This window comes from Acanthaster planci, linkage group LG11 (assembly GCF_054643075.1).
Source record: "Acanthaster planci isolate LZ-2023a linkage group LG11, COTS_SCS, whole genome shotgun sequence".
NCBI lineage: Eukaryota > Metazoa > Echinodermata > Asteroidea > Valvatida > Acanthasteridae > Acanthaster > Acanthaster planci.
The window spans coordinates 2,941,210-2,963,726 of NC_141787.1; the positions used below are offsets into that span (position 1 = coordinate 2,941,210).

The 22,517-nt window shown below is 41.2% G+C and overlaps 1 protein-coding gene across 1 annotated transcript in view; it reads right to left on the minus strand.

Annotated features, from left to right (window-relative positions):
- Window positions 1-716: 716 nt before the first annotated feature.
- whrn (whirlin) overlaps window positions 717-22,517 on the minus strand; it is a 99,442-nt gene continuing 77,641 nt past the window's right edge. Inside the window, exons 8-14 of the mRNA XM_022250065.2 lie at window positions 22,039-22,128; window positions 21,254-21,525; window positions 18,356-18,560; window positions 17,646-17,723; window positions 14,102-14,509; window positions 13,634-13,813; window positions 717-8,259 (exon numbers count right to left, since the gene is read on the minus strand). Coding sequence (XP_022105757.2) covers window positions 8,068-8,259; window positions 13,634-13,813; window positions 14,102-14,509; window positions 17,646-17,723; window positions 18,356-18,560; window positions 21,254-21,525; window positions 22,039-22,128 — 1,425 coding nt within the window. The 3' untranslated portion in view covers window positions 717-8,067. The remainder of the gene's footprint in view (window positions 8,260-13,633; window positions 13,814-14,101; window positions 14,510-17,645; window positions 17,724-18,355; window positions 18,561-21,253; window positions 21,526-22,038; window positions 22,129-22,517) is intronic.

Below are 22,517 nucleotides of genomic sequence, written 5' to 3' on the forward strand. Positions count from 1 at the left end.
TTTATTGGAAGACGTAAAATACAAATATATATCAAAAACTCACTTTTTGCGAAACATCTTGCCAATCGAAGGCTATTGCATGCAGATGATAAATGATAGCTGGTACTTTGAATTGACGGATAATATTATAGGCACCAGCGAAAACAATTATTCAACTGTAAGTAGAGTGTAGGCCCTATGTGAAATTTCTCAAAGTAGCGAATTGTGTATTCGTCACTATGTTAAATTCTTTGTATGCTGCCTCGAATGATTCATCCGGGTGGGGGCTCAATTTTTTTTCAAAAAATCGAGGGAAAAAAAAGGAATTTTCACAGCAAAAAAAGAAAGAGCAACCTTTCAGATCCCCCAAAACTGACAACATCTAAAAATCGTCAAAATTGTCATTTCGACGGTATGTCAGCTCTGTGACGAGAAGTGCCCATGCACTGATTTCAATTATGCTGGGGGAATGAGTCAGTTTGAATCAAAGTCACATTCGTCATCCATGGCTGTCCGACTTTCATTGTGCCACCTATTATGTAAATTTTCCGGGTCTTAGTCTGCTGTGGCGTCCTCAGTGTTTATGTATGCCTGCTCTCGTCTCTGCAGGACGGACCCAGTGTCATTTTTCTGACCGCAATATTGCTGGCATAAATTGCGTGCCCTCTTGCCCAATCTCTAGCCAGGTGAAACCTACACCAGCACAATGAGTAATTAACACACAAATTTGAATATGATTAAGTCGTCTGGATTCTTTAATAACAAAAAACTTTCTGAAAGGCCACATTTTACACACACGATAGTTTGATAACATCAGAGTCACGTTTATTATCCTGTAACCTATTCACACAAATTTTATACAGGTCTTTCCTTTGCCTGCCTCAATGCAGAAACTCAGATTTCACGTCTGCATTCGCGGAATACAACAATGCCATAAATTACTTGAAATAAATTGTGCATCCAAGAATAAACAAGAAACATTACAGAGAACTGAACTTGAAATACATGCTGTGAAGGACGGAACGAAAAACAATTGCAAACAGCCATATGCCTATAAACTCTAGGTTCATTAAAGCTACCTCTTAAATGAATTACGATCAAGCTTTAACATACACATAGCCTGAAACAAAAAGCATAAATATTTCTTTGAATACAAACCGGCCTCGACACAATTTAACACAATTCAATGCAAGTTTTATCAAACTGTGCCGAGTCCATGCAGTTTTTATTCATTTATTGGCGCGTCAATACAATCCAGAGTAGGTTTTGCTGACATTAATTATTGTTTGCAATTTAAAACAACCAATTGCTGAGTTATCGACACGTAAGTTTGAAGTAAATTGTGTAATTGATACTTTGCATTTAGGACACATCTCAGAAAAGTATTGTGTACTTCAACAGAAACGTTATGTAAATCTATTGGGCATTTGCATTGACTGATACAAATGCGATTCTCGCCATTATTCAAGGTGAATTTAATGTGAAATATAATATGAAGTTGTCATATTCCACTGCCAGGCGAAGTTTACACTTGACAAGCATTACAACAGATGCTTTGCATGAAATACTGTCACAACAGGGTGCAGAACAGCAGTTCATCCAGATACACAGCACAATACATGTATGTGGCAAAGGAGTCCCCAAATGTGACGCATAACCTACATACCCTAGGCTACTGTACCTACTGCATCCCCCTGAATATCTGAAAGGAATTCCCAAGATTCCTACAACACAAAAAGGACGCAAAAGAGGGCAGGGGGGTCCCCGTTTGCCACATATCATGCATCAAATGTTTTTCCGACTAATATAAAAACAAAATCATTAACCACTTCAAAGCAAACACAAATTAGGCACACATGAGAAAGTTACTTTCAAATATAAGCCCAAAAATAATAGATGTAATTTATACAATGGAAAATGCAAGCTGGGGTCAAATTTTCATCTAATACAGAATAAAACTTTTCATTGATAAAAATAAATACTAAAGGCTTCAACGCTTAGAGAAAAAAATCCTTAGGTAAGCCTCTTGAGATAAACTCCTGAACAAAAAAAACATTTCTTTCATCTTATTAAACCCTGCATTATGCTTCAACACACTCCAAGCAGCTTGTGCAAACTAAAATACAACGGACAAGTAAACTTACAAAAACCATTTTAAACAAGTAGAGGCAAATCTCTGGATGTGGCACTGTATCAGTGTTCGAATAAAGTACAGTCAAGAGTAAAAGAGAAACAAGTGGCATGCATTTGTGGTTGAATCGATGCTTCATTGCTTCCCATTTTTTTAATATTTCCAGATCGAGAACTTAAAGAGTAGTTTCAGCTACACATCTGCAACACCAATGTAAAACTTGATGATTTAGTACCCAGCTGATACAAATAAATTTCAATAATTTCTTGGAGAAATGCCAGCACCTCAACAATCAGGATAAAAGAGTATTTTACAAAATCAATACCTGTCCACAGCCCCAGAAAAACATCCACAATGCAAGCTTATGATTATGATAAGTCAGTGTGATAGCTTGATTTGACAAGGAGCTGTCCTCTCTACAGGTCACCTTGGCATAAGACTTCTCTTATTCAGGGTAGCACTCTAAAAGGAGCTGAACACGAACTTTGAACAATAGGATATGCAGGTAAGTCAACAGGAAAGTGTTCACAGTAATTTTAACAGATGATTTTAATAAATGAAGGATCCATACCTTGAAGAAGTCTGTCTACTGACTGATAACAAGCACTGAAAGTGATAAGAAAGTTACAAAACTTTGTTAGACAAAATATTTCTCTGTGGATTCGTGTACCCACACATATACAAACAATACTTAACTACAGAACATTGGCATGCTGCAAAATGTAAAAGCATAAAAAATAGCCACCTAAGTCAAGGTGTTCTAAAATTATTCCAATGTCTAAGTTTCAAACTAGTCGTTATTGGAATGTTCAGTATGCACAATACAAATGTGAGGCAGAACGCAATACATTCTTTTCACAATACCAGCCTAAACTGTACCACCAGTGCTGTATACACATGTTTAACACAGGATGCTGTTTCTTTGTATGCTGGTGACAAAACAATGCTCAATCATAAACCTTTCTGGGAAACAAATGAAGAAACAACATGAGCAAGTAAGAGCATGCTCAATGAGCTGATCCATTAAGCCCCACCCCATGGTGTTCTGACCAATCACAGCTGTGATTTATGTCCGATATGAGTACACAAATACCCAACATAGGTAAAAGCACTAATGTTACTGTGGCTGAAACATTAATATGGGTGATTCACAATAGTGCACCTCCAAGAGTATGCAACGCAATGACCAATCACAAGGGGCAAAATCTGTCAACCCTTTCCAAATGTGCATTGGGTTGACAGATTTCACACACCATGATTGGTCGACGAACTGCAAACTCTTGGAGGCGCACTATTGTGAAACACCTGTATTGCCACTGTGCTTATGGAGCAGGGCTTACTGGATTCATCTATATGAAAGGAATGCTGTGTTAGATTGCTGTACCGCACCAAAAAGATATTTCCACTTTCAATTAAAAGCAATGCATGAACAGAACAGAATGGAGTGATCTATTGTTACTGTACAAATTCAAGTGATACAAATTAATTTTCATATCAGTATACATGAAGGGCAATGATTTATGAATGCTGCTTCATTAAAAAACATAAAATAGAGTATCGAGTGCTGTAAATCCATGTCAATACTGATCCACAACAGCATATCATAAAAGCTGTCAACTATTGAAGGACAAGGTGTTTAATCAGACAGATACATACATGTACCACAAGTAAGTACAAAATGCTGAAGAGTGATATTGATATACAAATAAGATCATGTATTGCTGAACTGTTGAAACTTTTTACATTTTTAAATAGGCACATTCATGAATTAAGTAGAAATGGTTTATTTCATTAAAAAAATACAATAAGATACATAAAACTACAATAAGAATAAACCTTTTACTTCATGATTTTAAAATAGTCTGGCATTCAAGATAGGGATGAGCATGTATTGCATGTTTCATCTTCGTAGCAGATTCAAACTTTTGAAAACCAAAACCTTGCCCAAGGCACAATTAAGGAAAGAAAGAATTTCTAATTTCCAGGATATACAATGATGACCGCTGAGAAAGGACAGTCTAAGCAGGAAGAATCTTTTATTGCAAACATTGACAGACACTGATCCACATTTAATCCCAAATGTGCCCAACATCATTAAACCTTTAACAGCAAGTCCCACATAATTGAAAAACATCCTGGAACTCCACGTTATTTGCTTTTCCCCCATCTAGGCTGGCCCAGGACTAACCCATAGCTTTGGCCACTCAATGACAGATGTATTGGACTTTGGTATTCTTTGGATGGCAGCTGTGCTCAGCACATTTTTTGAAAATTTCAGTCAGCAAAGCATTCTCTAATTGTCTTTTATTCATGTTGCAGTCTGTGGATGAGCACAGATTTCTGTTGCACTGTCAATGCCATCCTTTATTTAAGTTATATTTTCCAGAATGAGCCAAGGAGTTCCGAAGTTTATAAAACTGGTAGCAATATGAATATGTGCACTAGACATTCAACAAAAAACTTTCACAATCAAGTTAGCTCAGATACCCAACCCTACTAAAAGGTCAAGCAAATATAACAGCATTGTTTGATGGACAAAGAATTCGACTTTGCAAGGGAATAAAATCTAGGGTAGGGGAATTAAGCTCAATAATGGTTAAAAAAGGTTGAGTTGGTTAAAAATGTAATGCAGTAGACCATTCATCTGTGTAAGAGAAGAGCAATTATGTCTGAACAAAAAAGAGCTACTACATGTCTGTCTGTTTGCAACATTACATCCATCTTGTCTGCATTTTGAAGTTTTAAGATAAAATGCTTTTATCATGCATGTACAGGTGCAATAAGACATGTAGGGTAAAAATGATGTGTGCAGATCAATTAGATTTGAAGAAAAATGCCAACAAAGATTCACCAGATGACATCATCATATAAAGAATGAACCCAATTGGACCAACAGTTCTCTAGTGATAGGTCCTATAAATGTGTATCTTTAAGATGAAGTCACATGACCTGTCATCATGGCATCACCTTGATTTTCACATGTAACACATCCCATTCTACAAAAACACAAAGACTGAACAAAATCAGATTAAAGGTTCTCTCGTAACAGGCCTCAATTAAGTACATTTGAGATGACATCACATGACCTGTGATGACGTCAACCCAACCCGATTTTCACCTTTTGACACATCCCTTCTTTCGTCAATGCTACGTTTCACCCACGTGAAAAATCAAGACAATCAGTTTGAGTAAATAATTCAAAATCTTATAATAAAGCATGGGATGATGTCATCATGACATGATTGAGAACAACCTAACAACCAATTTATATGCCAATCAGAGCACAACTAGTATGTGTACAAAAATTACTACTTATGATGTGTCATCATGAGTCACAAAAGTTTTCAAACAACTCAAGCTCCTACTTGGCTTACCCAAGTTCTTGTTGGAATGTTGAAGAAAAGAACATTAAAGTAAGGAAAATGGAAAATCAAATATGCCTTGGTTTAAGTTTGAGTCAAGTTCTGATTCAATTAGACTTAGAGTTCTGGAGAAATAGACTTGCAAAGAATGCAACTTTGAGGGCATGTTACTTGACTTGTGATAATGTCACAATGACATGCTTCAAGGACCATATTTGCTATACGGTCTGTGCTTTGGGCGAGTTTTATGAAGATACCACCTTGTAAGGGCACTTAAGTCCAGGGTAGAAGAAACATGTAAAAAAATCACATCTTTGCTACAGGGTCTTTGCTTGATGCAACTTTGATGAAGATACGAACTTGCAAAGGGACTGAAGTGCCATGCAGAAAAACCCTGTACAAAACGAACAGAGTTTTGGTGGAAGAACAAGGAGGAGAAGAAAAAAAAAAACCTTGACAAAAAAATGCTTTTTCTGCAACTTGCGGAAAAGCCAAAACGAGACGTACTATGTCTGCAACAGAACATAGAGCCTTTCCACATTTCTAAGTTTTCGTAAATATGCACTTGCCATTCATGTATATGTGGTACAGGATATGTAGATGTGCAGAACGTGTACAAGTCCATCAGATGTGTGGGAAAATATGAAAGTCTACCAAAATTCATAGGAAGGATAATATCTTCATGGCGTAATTAGTTTGACCCATGACACATCCCCGTCTACCTACATACCAATAATGGTAAGAACTAGGTTCTCTAGTTATTGGACGTTAAAATGTGCACATTTAAGGTGATGTAATGTGACAATAATGAGGTAATCATATTGATCTCATGTTTCATCTGTGACACATCCCCATCTACATACAAACAAAATTTGAAGCCATTAGGATTCAAGGTTCACTAGTTATAGGACATTAAAAATCACCTTTAAGATGATGTCACATGACCCCTGATGACCTCATCATAACATAATTGTAATTATCATCTATTAAACATCCCTGTCTACACACATGTAAAAATTGAACAAAAGAGGACTCAAAGTTCTTTGGTTATAGAGCCTTCAAGTGTGCACCATTTAACATAACGTCACTTGACCTGTGATGAAGTCATCATCACATCACCCCAATGTTCACTTGTTATACCTCCCTCTTTTGAGCGCATGCCAAATTTCATCCTTGTCAAATCTATTGTTTGGGGATACTGGACCTGCAAAGAATTCAACTTGGCAGGTATGTCACGTGATCCCCAATAATATCAAAATAATCAAACCCTTCCAGTCTAATCTATGCATAGTCTTTCCTTGGTGCAATTTTGATGAAGATGAAAGACTGCAAAGTCACCAAAGAAGCCCCTTGAAAACTGTGTACAAAGTCAATTCTTTTTTTTGTGTAGATTCAAAAAGTTAAATAACGAATTTTGTGATGAGGTTACCACGATGAAATTATGATGTGTATTATCCTGAGAACGTTTTCTACCTATCTACTGATTTTTTATCCAAACTACACAAAACTCTACTTGGCCTATCCAAGGTCTTGCAAAAATGTTGAAAATATTACTTTGTTCAGAAGAGACATCGAAAAGAATGTTATAAGGATACAGAAAAAAAAAATCATTAAAAATCAGGTAATGACGTTATCATAACATCATACCAATTTTGACACAGTTCACATCTTGGTTTGTTTCTGTGCCAAGTTTCCATCAATCTAACATATGGTTCTGGAGATACAGGCAAACATTCAACTTCACGGGCGTATCAAATGACTTGTGAGGACATCATCATAACATCATGCTTTAACCACTACCAGCCGGGGACTCCGGGATCGGAGCCGTATGGTTTATATGTGTGGCCGGGGTCTCCGAACTCGGACAAAGGAAACAGGGCCCTGTAACAAAAGACCGTACTCCGAACAAAAAAACCAGGCTGCTGGGCATGACCGGCATTTTTCACTCTCAAAAGTGGTGATAATCCAGCATTATTTTGAAACCGTATACCAGGGTTTGGGGTATTTAGAGCAAGCGGATTACCACCGGGGACAAAAGCTCTCCACCACCGCAGCGATGAGCCACACAGCACCGCTGCATGCTAATCTGGCCCCTATTGAAAAGAGGTCAGCAGTGCACTGAGCCAGGTTCGTGAACAAAAGACAGCTGTATAACACCGCACAATCTGGGCTCTGTTTACAAGGCTGCAGGCCTGGCTGAAATATTCGGGTGTCAATGAAGGTCACCTGTCAACTTAGAGTAGTGCCTGAAGATTACTCCGTGCGGCTATAAACGACTGTTAAATGGAATGATGAATTGTTGAAGGATTTTCAAACGGAAAAAATGATAGTCATGCCGGCCCAGCATCCTCAACGTTGAAAAATGCCCCGGTCCGAAGTGGTTAAGGACCATCATCGTCTCTGCTTTTCTGTAACATGCAGAAAATCCAGTGAAATACTTGAGAATCTTTAAAACTTCACAAAAACCCTGTTTTATGACAATGCAAACTGCAAACTTCATTACATCTCAGCCCATTGTTGTCTTATGAATTCTGAAGCCTACTTGTAGCCATCAATCTTATTGAAGTCTGGTTCATGCAACTCTTTGCCTCTGCACTAGTACTGTACGAAGTATCTGTTAGAGTCAATAACCAAAAAGTTGATGCCATCGTTGGTTTTGTTCTTGAAGGCCTCCGCAATGCAGCGTGTTGCTTGCTGATGAGTCAGACCATGTAATGACCTCCCATTCACCTTCAGGATCACATGGCCAACTTTAAGGTTACTGTTGTGATATGCAGATCCACCGTACTGTGGCAGAAAAAAAGCATTTAAAACAAGGTCAAACATATGTAACTAAGCAGTAAGAACTGTTGAATTAACTTTTCACATTAACCTCTTGGATTTAAAGTCATTGCTCTTGGAAGCCATGCCTTATCAATATTTTTTTGATCTTAGACCAGATTCATTTTCGACAATCTTCTAACTCATTTAACAAGATAGACCTGCATTAATTATCCTCCACCACAGAAATGTGGGTAAGGTCTGCTATTGAATACCTACCCCAAACAGTTGCTAAATATGCAAATTGCATTGTGTCTGATTCAAATCGCTAAAACATCTGATCAACCATAGTGCGCCATCTAGTCCCATTACAGCGGGGTGGCCGCCATGTTCGTCCTTTTCCAGTATTAAAACTGTTCGGCCCAAAAAAGGGGGAAGGATAGGAGGGAGCTGTCTGTTTGGGGTAGGTATACAAAATAGCAGACCTCACCCACATTTCTGAGGGGAAGGAGTTTTCTGCTTTCAACCTACCCCGAACAGTCGCTAAATATGCAGAGTAGCAGCAAGCCCTTGGAAGGGAATTCGGCGAGGACGCACTACATGATGAGAATGCCAGAGGAATAAGAACTTATCCAAATTTATTGCAGACACCAAATAATGGAGTTATGTCGTTCCAGAGGTAGGCTGCTTTGATGAGGTACCCTTCTGCATCGATGTGGCCAATGTTAGGACCCTTTTGCCATGTGCGGGGTCCTTCTGTGGAACATCGGTGAGGTAGCATGTGGTGCAGGTAGATGGGGTATTCCAGCATGCTGCCTTACATATTTCCTCCTTGGTATGCCCCTGAAGTAGGCCCATGATGTGAAACTGCTCGGATATCACGAGCCCTGATGAGGCGTCGTGTTTCATTGTCCACAGAATTCGGCCACTCTGGGTTGGCAAACTTGATGGCTGAAACTGCCCATCTGGCTATAGTATCTCTGGTCACAGCTCGGTGAAGTTTTATTGTAGTGATGAAAAGCTGTGAAGTTGTACCTCTGAGTTTTTTTGTTTTGGCCAAGTACCATTAAAGAGTCCGCACTGCACACCATGGTTTGTCATCAGGAGTCCAGTGTGATTGGTAATGTCTAGTGCAAAAATGTCAGGAGGATGGACGGAAACTGACTGGTTCTTGGTGAGAAACCCAAGTATTGGGATGAGACCAACACCACGAGGTTCCCATTCGATGTGGCCATCTGTGATGGACAATGCTTTCAGTTCACTGCCGCGCCAAGCGGTAGTAACTGCCAGCAGGAATGCCATTTTCACCGATAAGTTGATCAACGATGTGTAGCTGAGAGGCTCAAAGGGAGGACCAGCAAGCAGTTGGAGGACAGCTGACAAGTCCCATGAAGGAATTAGTCTCTTAGTTGGGGGACGCTCAAGAAAATTCCCCGAAGTAGATGTTTAAGAGCAGTATTGTTGGACACAGTCGAACCATCTGGGAAACCATTGTGTATAGCCGCAATGGCTGACTGGTAGTTATGGATAATTGAAACCCACAGATCTGGTGCATGAAGAACTGGTGCATGAAGAAGTCAGCTATAGAGGTCACAAAAACTTCGGATGGATAAAAACCTCGCTCTGAACACCACAAAGTAAAATGTCGTAATCTGGAGTCATAGATGCTGTGTCAGAAAGCCCTGCTGATCTGAAGGACTGTTTGACAATAGCCAACAGGTCAGGTGAAGTGACATTGGATGAAGCACACCTGACTTCCGCTGATGTAGCAGATCCGGTCTGTCGAGAAGGATCGCCGGTACCCGAACGAGAAGTCTCGTCAGATGTGGGAACCATGGCTGGCGTGGCCAGAAGGGGACGATGAGAAGGACGCGGCAGCGTTCCCTTTCAATCTTGGAGAGAACTGCTGGTATGAGGGATATTGGAGGGAAAGCGTAGGCCAACATCCCTTCCCAATTGATTTGAAGAGCCTTCGTTGCCAAGGCTTGTGGGTGGTGAAATCTGGTGCAGAACTGGCAGTTAGGCATTCTCTGCCGAGGTGAAAAAGATTGATGTTCGGTTTTTCTACTACGGTGAAGATCTGTTCAACTACACTGGTGTGCAAAGTCCACTCCGTGGGACGTACCTTTCCCTGAGAGAGAGCATCTGCTATGGAGTTGTTGACACCAGGAATGTGAGTCACGTAGAGGCCAATGCCATAATCCTGGGCTCAAAGGAATATCTGTCTCATCAGGAGGCATAGGCGGGGAGAAGGTGTGCCTCCCTGGCGATTGATGTATGACACCACTGTGGAGTTGTCAGAGCGGATGAGGACCCGTTTGCCTATGATGCTTCGGTGGAAAGCTTTCAGTTGAATACAGCCTGAAGTTCCAGTATATTGATGTGACTCCTTTGGAGCTAAAGGTCCCATGTTCCCGATGCTTGAAGTGGCAGTAGGGAGGCTCCCCAGCCCAGATGAGAAGCATTTGATGTTACAGTTACTTCCAGGTTCACCTTGGGGAAGGGAACTCTGAGAGAGAGGTGCTTCTTCACTAACCACCACTGCAGATGGGGGGCAGATGAAGTCTGATATGGGGACCTGGAGATTGATTGAGTTCCATTTTGGCCTGTAGAGTGCTAAGAGATGGAGTTGTAGTAGGCGCATGTACAGCCTGCAGAGGGGAATGAGATCCACCATGCTGGCCATCAAGCCCAGGAGACAGAACTAGATGCAGGCCGGATCACTGCTGCTAAGAGACTGCTCAGTAGACAAGACTTTCATGTAGTCTAGAAGATTGTCGATGCTTTCGGTCGTCAGTGAGATTATGCCTTGTTGAAGGTCGATAGATGCCCTAGATACGTCGGGTATTGCGTTGGGGCAAGATTCAACTTCTCGTGGTTGATGATGAAGCCCAGCTGATTTGTGACATTGCAAGTAAGGCAGGTAGAAACCTCTGCTTCGTTGAACGATCTGCCAACGATCAGCCAGTTGTCCAGGTAATGGAACAGCATGACGTCCTGCTTTCAAAGGTGAGTGGCGATGATCTCTGCACCCTCAAGAACACTCTCGGTGAAGTGGAGAGGCTGAAGGGGAGAGGTTTCCGTTGTATAGGCAGCATAGGTATTCATAGCTTCGTGGGTGAATCGGAATGTGGAGGTAAGCATCTTTCAAGTCTTTTTGAAAACGCCCTAAGTTTATGTATTATGTCAATACGTTTAACTTCAGACTCCTCTCCATGAACTTCCCCGCAAAAAGGTCTTTGCCATAAAGAGGAAGTTCCTGAAGTCTTGACTTGACTCCCTCATAGTTGATGATCTGCATGCTGAAGTGGCTAAAACGGAGATCTAAATGAACTGCTCGAAGATAAAGTTGACGTTCTCGTCGAGCGCTCAAAGTGCGACAGCTGCCAGGTCCAGAGTATCGTTTGGCACCGACGAAAACTTTAAACATCTCAATGCATGAGCGGTCAAGTGGAAGTTAGGGAAAAATCAGCGTTGATGCCTCCAACCTAGCGGGTTGGTGCTTGAAGGAAGCATGTGAAGAGGCCTCAGCCGTAGATTGGAAGGCAGGCCTAATATGTGGATCATATCCTTCTGAAGAAGATGGAGCCGTGCCTCAGGAGGGTTAAGAATGGCTGCAGAGGAGATATCCTCATCTTCAGAGGACGTATCCTGTTCCATCTGGGGTTGATCCAAGGAAAGAGGAATGTCATCATGTCTAATTAGGTGGCCAGGGGCCGGAGCAGGAGGTAAGCTGTAGTCTGCGTTGGAACCTGGATAAGTCAAAGGGATGAAACCATCATATGAAGATCGGATCACCGATGAATGCAGGTTTGGATGTGGATGCGGATCCAGATTCGGATGTAGATCTGGATGCGGATCCGGATGCAGATGTGGATGCTGATCCGGATCAGGTTGCGCCGGCAAAGGGTCCGGATCTGGGGCCGTCGCCGCTGGAGCAGAGTTGGGCTCGAGACGGCTAGCTATAGAAGAGAGCTTCTCCGAGAGCATGCGGACCGCTGACTTGATGTCGACCGATGCATCTTCCTTCTGTGATGAGTGAGACTTCTTACGCTTAGACCCTGTAGAAGAAGACAAAGAATGTTTGCGTTTCTTGCGTACCGGTGAACTGGTTGTAGAGCCAGCGGTCGACACCTGGTGAATTGGGGCATCAGAGGCCTGCGCAGGCTGCAGTAAAGATACAGCAGGCGAGGGCTGGTAAACTGCAGAGATAGAAGCAGTCTTTTCAGAAAGGCCCAGAAGGTAGCCGGAAGATGGGGTGGCATACGGGGGATCAAAAAACCTGACGGTGCAGGAGGCCGGTGGGCTCTGTTGTCCCCGGGGCATGGGTGGTGGTGAGCCCAGATGGCACGGTATTGTCTCTGCAGGTACCGCACCGGAGAGCAGCGTTGTGTTGTCCCATTGAGCGTCAGCTTCTTTGTCACAGCTGGGTGCCCCAGTTGAAAGGGTGTCTGAAGACAATGGCACCAAGGGTGATGCGTGATGTGTAGCTAGCGTTGGCGGCGTGGGGCTGCTCCAGCACGTAGACTTGTGAGCCGTGCCGATCTCGGGTGTCGCCCACGGTAGCTTGTTGTTGGCCCGCGTTACCTGCTCGGAATGCTTAGGAACTGAGATGCAGAAGTGTTGCGCCCAGACCCAGCTAGCAGGAGAAATTTCAACCCCAAGTGCAGCGTCACTCTGCACTATCGTTGACTGTGATGCTTCGGTGTCATGTTGGGGAACTGAGCATACGAATATCGCATGCACTGCAGCTCAGGCCCTTGAAGCATGGCATGGGCTGACCCTGAACTGAACCAAATATGGTATTGCAAGCAGGGATTAGCAGCGGGATCACAAGTTTAACAAGATACCACTCCATTCTTCACAGACCCAATCCTGTCGGTCTAAAGGGGAATGTAGGGTTGCTGAATTCGGAACGCTCGCACTTCCTCACAAACCCAACAAACCCAGGGTCACCATGTTGACCCTATAAATTTACCAAGGAAAGAGGGGGACCATGGTATTAGATTGCTTGCACTGCCTCAAGGAACCCCCAACAATCCCAGGGTCCATTTAGAATCACGCTACGGAAAAGAAGGACAAACATGGCGGCCATTCCGCTATGCATCATGGGACTAGAGGGCGCATTACGGTTGATCAGACGTTTTAGTGAATTGAATCAGACACAAAGGAATTTACATATTTAGCGACTGTTTGGGGTAGGTTGAAAGCAGAAGACTATAAAGGTATTCTTGAGGAAAGGAAGAAAAAGCAAGGGAAACAGCATGTGCATACCTCATGGAAGAAGTCAACCACAGAAAAGTGTGAAAGAAGAAGTCTTTTTGGCGTTGAGAATAGATGCTGCATATCTTGAAAGGTGATTTTTTAGATTTAGTTTGCTTGATGCAGCATGAAGTCTCACCTGGACTTTGATGACTTTGGGTAAGGGTTGCCTGGTACCTGCTCCTCCCTCTACAGCAATTCCCAGGTTTGGTTTGGTCTTCCTCACACTAATGAGCTCAATACCCTCAGGGAATTCATCATTAACATTGACTATTGGGCATTGAGACCTCTTGGTCATGTCCAAAGGCTCATCTGGAACCTGAAATTATGACATAATTGAATAAATTGAATATGTATGTCATTTTATCTACTCTTTTTTCTTAAACGTCTTAAAGTGATGGGATTGCGTCATTCAGCATTTATTGAGAAGAGGCCGATTGGTTGCTGCATCTTTAGGTAAAATGCTTGGTTAAAAGCTTTGGGATTAAATGGTATTTTTTCTACATGGAGCCAGCAAATGAAATTCCTGTCATTTGGTTTGGCGAGTAGAGAAATGGGTTATTTTTAATTTGTTTCCCTGTGATAAAGAAACATGGATGCTGCTTACATGTTCAATCATCCCATTAGCATTAGAGTGGCCATTACTATGTGATGTCCTCTTACTGCTCTCTAGGGTTTGTGATGGACTAGGATGGTCCTGCAGTGTATGTTCATGGGCTGACCGAGTTGTTATCATTGAGCCTTGCCGGGGTGGGGGTGGAGGTGGTGGACGCACAGCACTCCTCTGATTGGTCTGGTCTCCTTTGGGAGGAGGTGGGGCTGGAATAGGTGGCGGGGGAGGTGGAGTACTGGATCTGGATGATGGAGATGGAGCAAATTGGGAAGGGGGAGGAGGGGGTGCGTTTGCTGGCTTGGTGAGAGTGGCTTTGATCCTAGGTTGTTTCTTAAGTGCCAGCAAGGTTTCACTGGCCTTTTTATTCTGTTCGATGTTTCTCTTTTGTTCTCGGGGTACATGCTGAAAGAACAGAAAAAGGAATTCATTCAAAATGAATATTTAATCAAAGCAGTTAAATTGTTCCTCCGAAAGTGGGCAGGTTGCCTGAACTCGAACTAAAGAACTGGGCCTCGTAACAAAAGACTGAACTCATAACAAAAGATCGAACTGCTGGGACTTGCCAATCAAGGTCAATCAAGGTTCATGTCAGCACGGAGTGCTGGTGTTAGCGGAGGTAATCCGTCACTGTTTTGAAACAGTACCATTGTTTGCCTCTGCCAGTGCCAGCAGATTATCAGTTGGGACAAGAGCCCTCCAGCACTCCAGCAATGAGCGATACAATACCACTGCACATTGATGGAATCTGGCTGCATTAGTAAAGACAACATCTCCATCTGGCATCGCACAAGAACAAAGGAAATTACACAATACAGCACAATGGGGGTTCTTTACTGGGCAGCAGGTGTGGCTGCAATAATCAGGCGTACAGGGAAGTTGCCTGTCAGATTAGAGAAACCACCAGACAGTCATTGGTGGGAGTGTGAACATCAAGTTCAATGAAGATATGGATTTTTGAAGAATTTTGAAAATGGAAAATCATGAAAAATCGCCCACCAGCTTTTCTTACATGAAACTGCGGTTTGGAAATCAACACTATTTTTGTTATCCACTTGGCTCGTTGTTCTACAGTGAATTTCCTAGTTCCAGATTTTTCCTTGTTCACGAGAGTGAAAAAAAAATGACAAAAATTTACAGAGCAATAGGTCACTCACTAGGTGTGATTTCAAATACTTTTTATATTGAACAGTCAAATAAACTTTTGCATCTAATGTCTGTTTGATAAAAATTACTTTTAGAGTTTCCTTTTTCTAAAATTGACCGAAAACAGAAAGCTTTTCCCCCTACTTTTGGATCGCACGGCGTTACATACACACAGGTCTATTGCAAACTCAACTACACAGGCGTAGCAGAAACATATGTGAGGTAATGGGTTTGTCTACTGAGCAGCGCAGGGGAGAGTACCATTGATAGCTCCTTGTACAACTGAAAAGTCAAACTTTACGCAATTTCTACTTTTTAATTCACTGAAATTCTTATTTTTCAACTAATTTTCTAAAAATTAAGAAATTCACCAGGAAAGCAACTTTTTACAGTGGTTCTGGCTGACAAAGTGATTTTTCGCATAATTACTTTTTATTCGTGGAGAAGTTTTTGTCTCAATCTGAAACTGATCCATAGGTGTCGTCGTCACTTTTGTCGATCCTGTGCGTCCAAATTTAGGTATCTCCAAAACACAAGGTTGACTTCTGATCATATTTCACTTGAATTTGAGGATTTTTGTAGCTGCGATCTTACAGAATAATTTTTGTGATTTGGAACTAGGTAAACGACGGTACCAAACCTATGAACAAGAGGCCGAAGGAGTTTTGTCTTCTGAGGCGGCCACACTGTTGATGTATGCTTGAATGACTGCATTTGTAACTTACACACAGATCTGTATACACTGTGTGCACGTACATATGGGGCCTACATGTACATGTGCATATGTACGTTGTACTGTACAGTAGATTCAGTCACATGCATTATTATGGCGCTCCAGTTCTGTTCTATGTTGGTTTGGTTTGGCCTGGCTATCGCGTCGATACAAAGAGGAAAAAAAAAAGGAAAAGTCGACACTGCGAAAGGAAGAAAGACAAGGAAATCTTGCCCGTTGATAGCTAAAAAGCAGAAAATGAAATTCAGTATTTTCAATAAAAAACTGGAAATCCGCTAAACAGCAGAGATTTTACACCTCTGCCGACAACCTGAAGGGACTACAATTGGACCTGCAGTAGCAATCAGGTTAACTTCAGTAGCTTGAAAGCCAGGATTTGTTGCGGTTTTAGGTGACGTTGGTTTATGCAACCTGCATACAACCAGTCCCCGTGAGAAAAGAGATGTACCAGGCAGTGATGCATCTCCTAACCCTATATAGATTTCCGATACTTTCAACACCATTTGAAACATCTTGGTGGCAGTTTTTTTGAATCAGAAACTTCAAAATAAGTGGATTTAGTGGTGTGGGCAGTGTTCGAGTGACAGAGGTATTTTTGTACATAAAAGCCTTTTATAACCCGTGACGTATGTAGGATTGATATGGTCCACACATAATATGACCAGTGGTCACCATTTGTGCACATGCATTCCACATGTACATGGTCGTGCAGCATCCGGGACATTTCCTTGGGATGGTAAAAATACATGGGTGGCTTGCAGCTCAGTCATCTGTTCTGATGTTCGTTGTGAAAAATTTGGTTTTTCCGTTTCACATACCTACAAAAAGAAGATTTTTCAAATTGAAGGTAACAGTATCATTTGATGAAAAGGTAGGAGAGATTGACAGCGACATTTAGAACAATGTGCAGCTTGCTTCCTTTGTACAAAAAAAGAGCCCTGTTTCGGGCACATTGTCCACCAGGGTTGTGCGTAATGTCATTTGTTATTAAGTGTTCTCTTTCACGGGTATCGAGGTACCCTATGTTGACAAAAAAAGGGGTACCCAGTTCCAAAAATACCCAGAAATACCCACCCCTATTTAATTATTGTAGTTTCTCATTCCCACACTCACATCCCTCACTGTTTGTCTATTTCCAACTGTTCACTACAGGTGATTCCCCTCCCCATCCCAACTCATGTGCACCATCCAAGGACTGAGTTCACCATCCATGAAGTCATCCTTCATTGCAAAGCCTCTCAAGTCCTCGCCTGTGAAATCTTATTAATATCATGTTAGATCTTTCCTAAATTAAACACTAGGCATAACCTCATCACTGTACACTAGTGCTGAATAGATGTTCAATGTTCTCACCGATAAATCACACTTTTTTTGCTCTTTATATCAGTGTGATCTTGTTTGACTTCTTCGTTGCATTCGAGAAAATTTGTTGGTCTTTTTACTAATTTACATTCACTAATAGCTTGTAGATTTTCATAACACCAGAAGAACCATTAATTTTTTCCTTAAAATGTGAACACAGGACAAGTAAGGTTTGGGCAGGATGTCAATACAGGGATCGACTGCTCCAGTTATTCAGTGCAACCGCAGTCTTGTGCTCTGCTAAACTAAAGACTAAACTAAAGATTTAATGCTACGTCCTAGAGACAAAAAGTGCCTTACATGTGTTGGATCACTGATTCTTCGTGGGATGCTGTGCTCACTATTGCTACCACTCAACTTCCTCGGGACCTCTGCCAACTGAAAATCAAATGTAAATCCATATAAACATCAAACAAAAAATGCAGAAAGACCACAACAAACCTGTTGAAACATTGGATACCCATTTTAAGATTACCTTGATTTAGACATTTTGTAAAAGTTTTGGCATGTTTTATATGGGAGATCTACTGTGCAATTTGCAAATGTAAAATTGCAATTTGTTTTAATCTATGAGTATAGTTTCTCGCTTTAATTCAGGAACTGTGTAAATTTCATTACTATTAACACATCAACAGAAATGGACGTGTTATAGCATTGGAACACATCCACTTCTATGTGTGGGTTCTCTGAACAGCTTTATACAGATGTGCTTCAACTAGAATAGATATTCACACTCGGCCCTCAGGGATTAATCAGAACTTGCTAGCAGAAGTGTAACCCCACCACGATCAATCGTAAGTCTAATCATAAGTCGGGCAGTAAGCCTAGCAAGAAGTACTGAGGTAACAGGGACTGAGCACTGAAAAGGAATGTCTTTGCCATGATTCCTTTCCAAAGCTGGAGACTTGGTGAGACTAGATGACTAATGTTTGTCTCTCAACTGCTTGGTAGTATGAAAGCAAATGAACCAAATATCAAAGTTCTGATTTTCATGTTATTTGCCAACTCACAGCAGCAACAGATGATCCCTCTGTTGACTGGCTATCAAGACTCAGCCTCCTAGACAGTGATCGGCGTGGTCTGTCCTGCCTGACTACTGGAGGCTCAGGGCTGCTGGCAGACTGGGGGCTACCCACAGAGGTGATAGGACTTTCAATGTCACTCAGACTTCCTGGGCTATGGATGGTGACTGGTGGGATGGGGGATATTGTCACGCTGCAACATAATGTTGATGGAAATGGTAAAGAGTTCTACATGCAAAATCTGTGAATTCTCTTTTGAGCACAGATGTAACATACCCACAATTTTAGTCACTTTCTGAATATTCAAGATTCCATGCTCCTCACTGTCTGAATATGAAATAGACTAATCCATGGAGAGAGCATCACTGTATTGGCAGTGACCAAAGTGGTACATGTACACATGTAACAGGTCCTGTACACAAGTGTGGTAATCAAGCAATGGCTTCCAATTCTGGTAAACCAACTTGTCTTTACTTCAGGTGCTCAGTATGCTCTCCAAAGATTCAAAAATATGACACCAAATGAGCTCATGCAACTTAAGTGTACAATGGATTTAGAAAAATCTGCAGTTATTGTATAATATTCTTAATGTATCCTGACAAAATACAATGATTAACCTTTCAAACATCCCACTGAATAAGCTTACAACTTTTGAAAGACTTAGAACAACCAAACGGTACATGTAGTAAGGCACCAAGTCAAAATAGAAACGGTTCATGAAGTGGGAAACGATACATAAACGATAAGCTCCTTACCCGCTTCAGAGTAAAGCGGGCAACGATAGGGAGTCACTAGCTAAATGCTTGTGGTTTGATGAACACCACTCCTGGGTGATGTTTTCTAACAATAGAGAGCTTTAAGGATTACACTCCATTGTGGCTGGTGGTTGAGTCATTAGAGCTGTTTATCAACAGCTGGGACCCCAGCCCATTGATATGTCAACAATTTTTTTTGGGGGGGGGATTAAGGATGGGTTTATACTACCGTTTAAATGGATAAGGATTTTTTTCTTCAGTTTGCCACGCTACCCAAACCAACATTAGTGGACTTTTCTTATTTCACATTTTAGATTGATTTTGAAGTCCCGTGATTGTTGCATCTATAATCTTCTCCATTTACTCTATTGTCTAATCCAATTATTGACAAATCTGTGATGTGGAAATCACTGCCTGACAGTGCTAGATTTTGGGAATGAAAACTACAGATCTTAATTCAGTGACACGAGACTTAGTGATGCACATAGGCCCGTTGACTCTGATGGAATTAGTCTTTTGTTAAGAGATTAATTGCTTCCCCTTCTGAATAAGCTGTGCTAAGCCTGTGGATGAACTGGCCCAATTTACATAACAAAGCCGATGCACAATAACCATTCATGGTAAGCTGGGAGTCAGGGCTTTTGTACCAAGGTGGGGGAGATGGTAGTATTGCATCAAAGGGGTTGCCGCATAGCCAATTCTCTTTCGGGAAACGGTGTCTTGCAACCATTACCCACTTGCAGTTGAATCGGGCAACGGTTTGAAAGTGGATTAAGGGCAACCATTTCCCGCTTGGTCAACCGTTTCTATTTTGACTTGGCGCCTAACATAACTGTACATGGCTCCTTCATAAAATATTTTCGTAAAGATCCCTTGCAACATGTTCAAGTGCTACATGACACTGGTTTCTAATCCCTCAGGTGTAGTACAAATGTACATGTACCTTTTCTTGTAGCTGTGTCATTTGTGAAGCAGGGTGGTGTAGAATGGACAGTTATCATGCACACAAGCAAGCCAAGGAAGGTTATATGCAAGAACAAAGGTAAAGGGAATCTCGGTTAGCACTACCATAGCCACAGTGATTGTGATTTAAAACTACATTGTATATATTAAACTTTACAGAGAGTCAGTCCAGACTTAGTCTTGGTGGGACCTGCAGGTCTTGGTCTTTCAGATCTCATCTAAATGTACATGTACCACACTCTGCAATGCCAATGATCAGATGATTCTTGTATGCACTAAATAGGCAAGCGACAGCAGGGTTGGGAGGAACATGTAAGGATCTGGGATGGAAGCAACTGTGTGTGACAAGTGCAAAGCACAGTAGGGTCCTCCACCATGCAAAAAAAGATTCTTTACGTACATGTACAGTTGACTCTCATTAATACAAGGGCCTTGGGACTTACTGAAGTATCTTGTATTATTCCGAACCGGAACCTCGTCTTATTAAGCGAAAAGTATTTTCCCACTTGTATGTGTCATTGTTGAACATACTACTGTTGACAGGTCATGAAGTTGCTTTCATAACAATGCGAACATGTTCTTTGTGAAAGTAGAATGTACATGTAGAATGAATCATTATTATAATGAATAAGAATTGTTATACTAGAACATGTATGATAATCGAGAACAAAGAAAATTAATAAACACCACAGAGGAAGAGGACTGTCCTTTGTGTTCATTCATATCAGGCAGTATGAAAAGGCCCATAAATACCCTTTAAAAGAGATAATACAACTGCACTTGACCTGACCGGAAAAAAGTACGTCTTACTGAACTGAAATCTGATATCACTCATGTTCGTATTAAAGATTTTTTTCCCACATACAAATGTGCATTACAAACTTTGGTCAGGACTGGCGAAATATGCTTGTCTTCACCAGAATCTCATCTTATCCGTGCTCAAATTACCAAGAGTCCACTGTACATGCAAACAAGGATCTCCTTTTTCTACAAAGGAAAACTTATATCATCTGGGGTGCATATAGGAGTTAGTAACAAATGTTGCCAGTCCTACTCCTACCAATGAACAATGGACTACACCTTTTTAATAATCCTAAACCGAATCTTTGAATTTGTAAATAACATGTCAAAGATGACCTTGGTAAAACGAACAATATTATAAACTCACCGATCCCCATTTCTTCTACTAATTGTACTTCCATTTAGTTGTAGGTCAACTCCACTGTCCTCACTTGGGCTCTTGACAGACCCACTATAAATCCCCTCAGAGCTAGTCTTCCCTCCTTGGCTGCTGGAAGGCTCCTCATGGTGATGCACATCTACAGTGATTGTTTTGTGATTGGACTGCAGTGTTGATTTTGATGGGGTGATTTTTGATGACATGTGACCACTTGATGAGGGTCTCATCAGCAAGGGTGGGGTTGAACCGAATGTCAAATCCTATATTAAAAGCATATTGCAGTGTACACTGTATAAACCACATACATACAATAATAGTTACGTACATAGAATGTGAAACTGTCCACACTTGTCTTTCTCTGCTTATTTATAATTCTGGCAGGGTGAGACAAAGTTAAACCAGACACAAAATTTTCTTGAAAATGTAACAATTGAAGGAAATATCAGGCTCAATAAAACCTGCCTTTGAATGCAACTTGTTCAGGAACTTAACGGTATAACCAAATGCAAGTTTGGTTGCCAATTGCTATGTGCAGCACTCAAAACAAAGGCAGCCAAAAATGGAACAAGGGAAACTAGCCAATTATCCAACATGACAGAAAAAATGCCCCATAATGATGAGGCCAAACTGTTGAGCTAGGAAACAACCACATGTAGGCTCCACAAAAATTGATCTTTAAAAACTACTGTAAGAAGAAATTTGTTGATGTTGTATGTGAACTCATTAGTTTTCTCTGTATAGTCTTGTTGGAGTTTTGTACAGATGCTGCTTACAGGCATTGAGAAATCTGGAAGCCCATTGGTGTCTTCATTGATCTGTTTGAGGTCAAATCCACTGGACCAATCATCAGGGTCAGAGGTCATCTGTAGAGGTCAACAGTTACACAAATACAGCTTTACATATACATGTAGAATGTAAATTTAAACTGTTGACTTGCAATGGGACAAAGCGCTGAATCAGACAAACTGTATTATCATATCATGTACTGTGTATGGTTTGATTACCTTTGGTACATGTACATGTAATAATTTGAGGACAAATCCAATTTATTATCTTTGGTTTGTTCTCCACTGTGATTTAATAACTTAAATGCAATGATGCATCAACACTAATTTCTAAAGAAAAGAAAGCAAAAATCACATGCATCACATTGTATGAATTAAATTTTGCTACTTAAATCTACATGCTGCAGGGTGCTTTTAAAAATACAGTGCACATACACGGGCGATTTTCAAGATTTTCATTTTTCAAA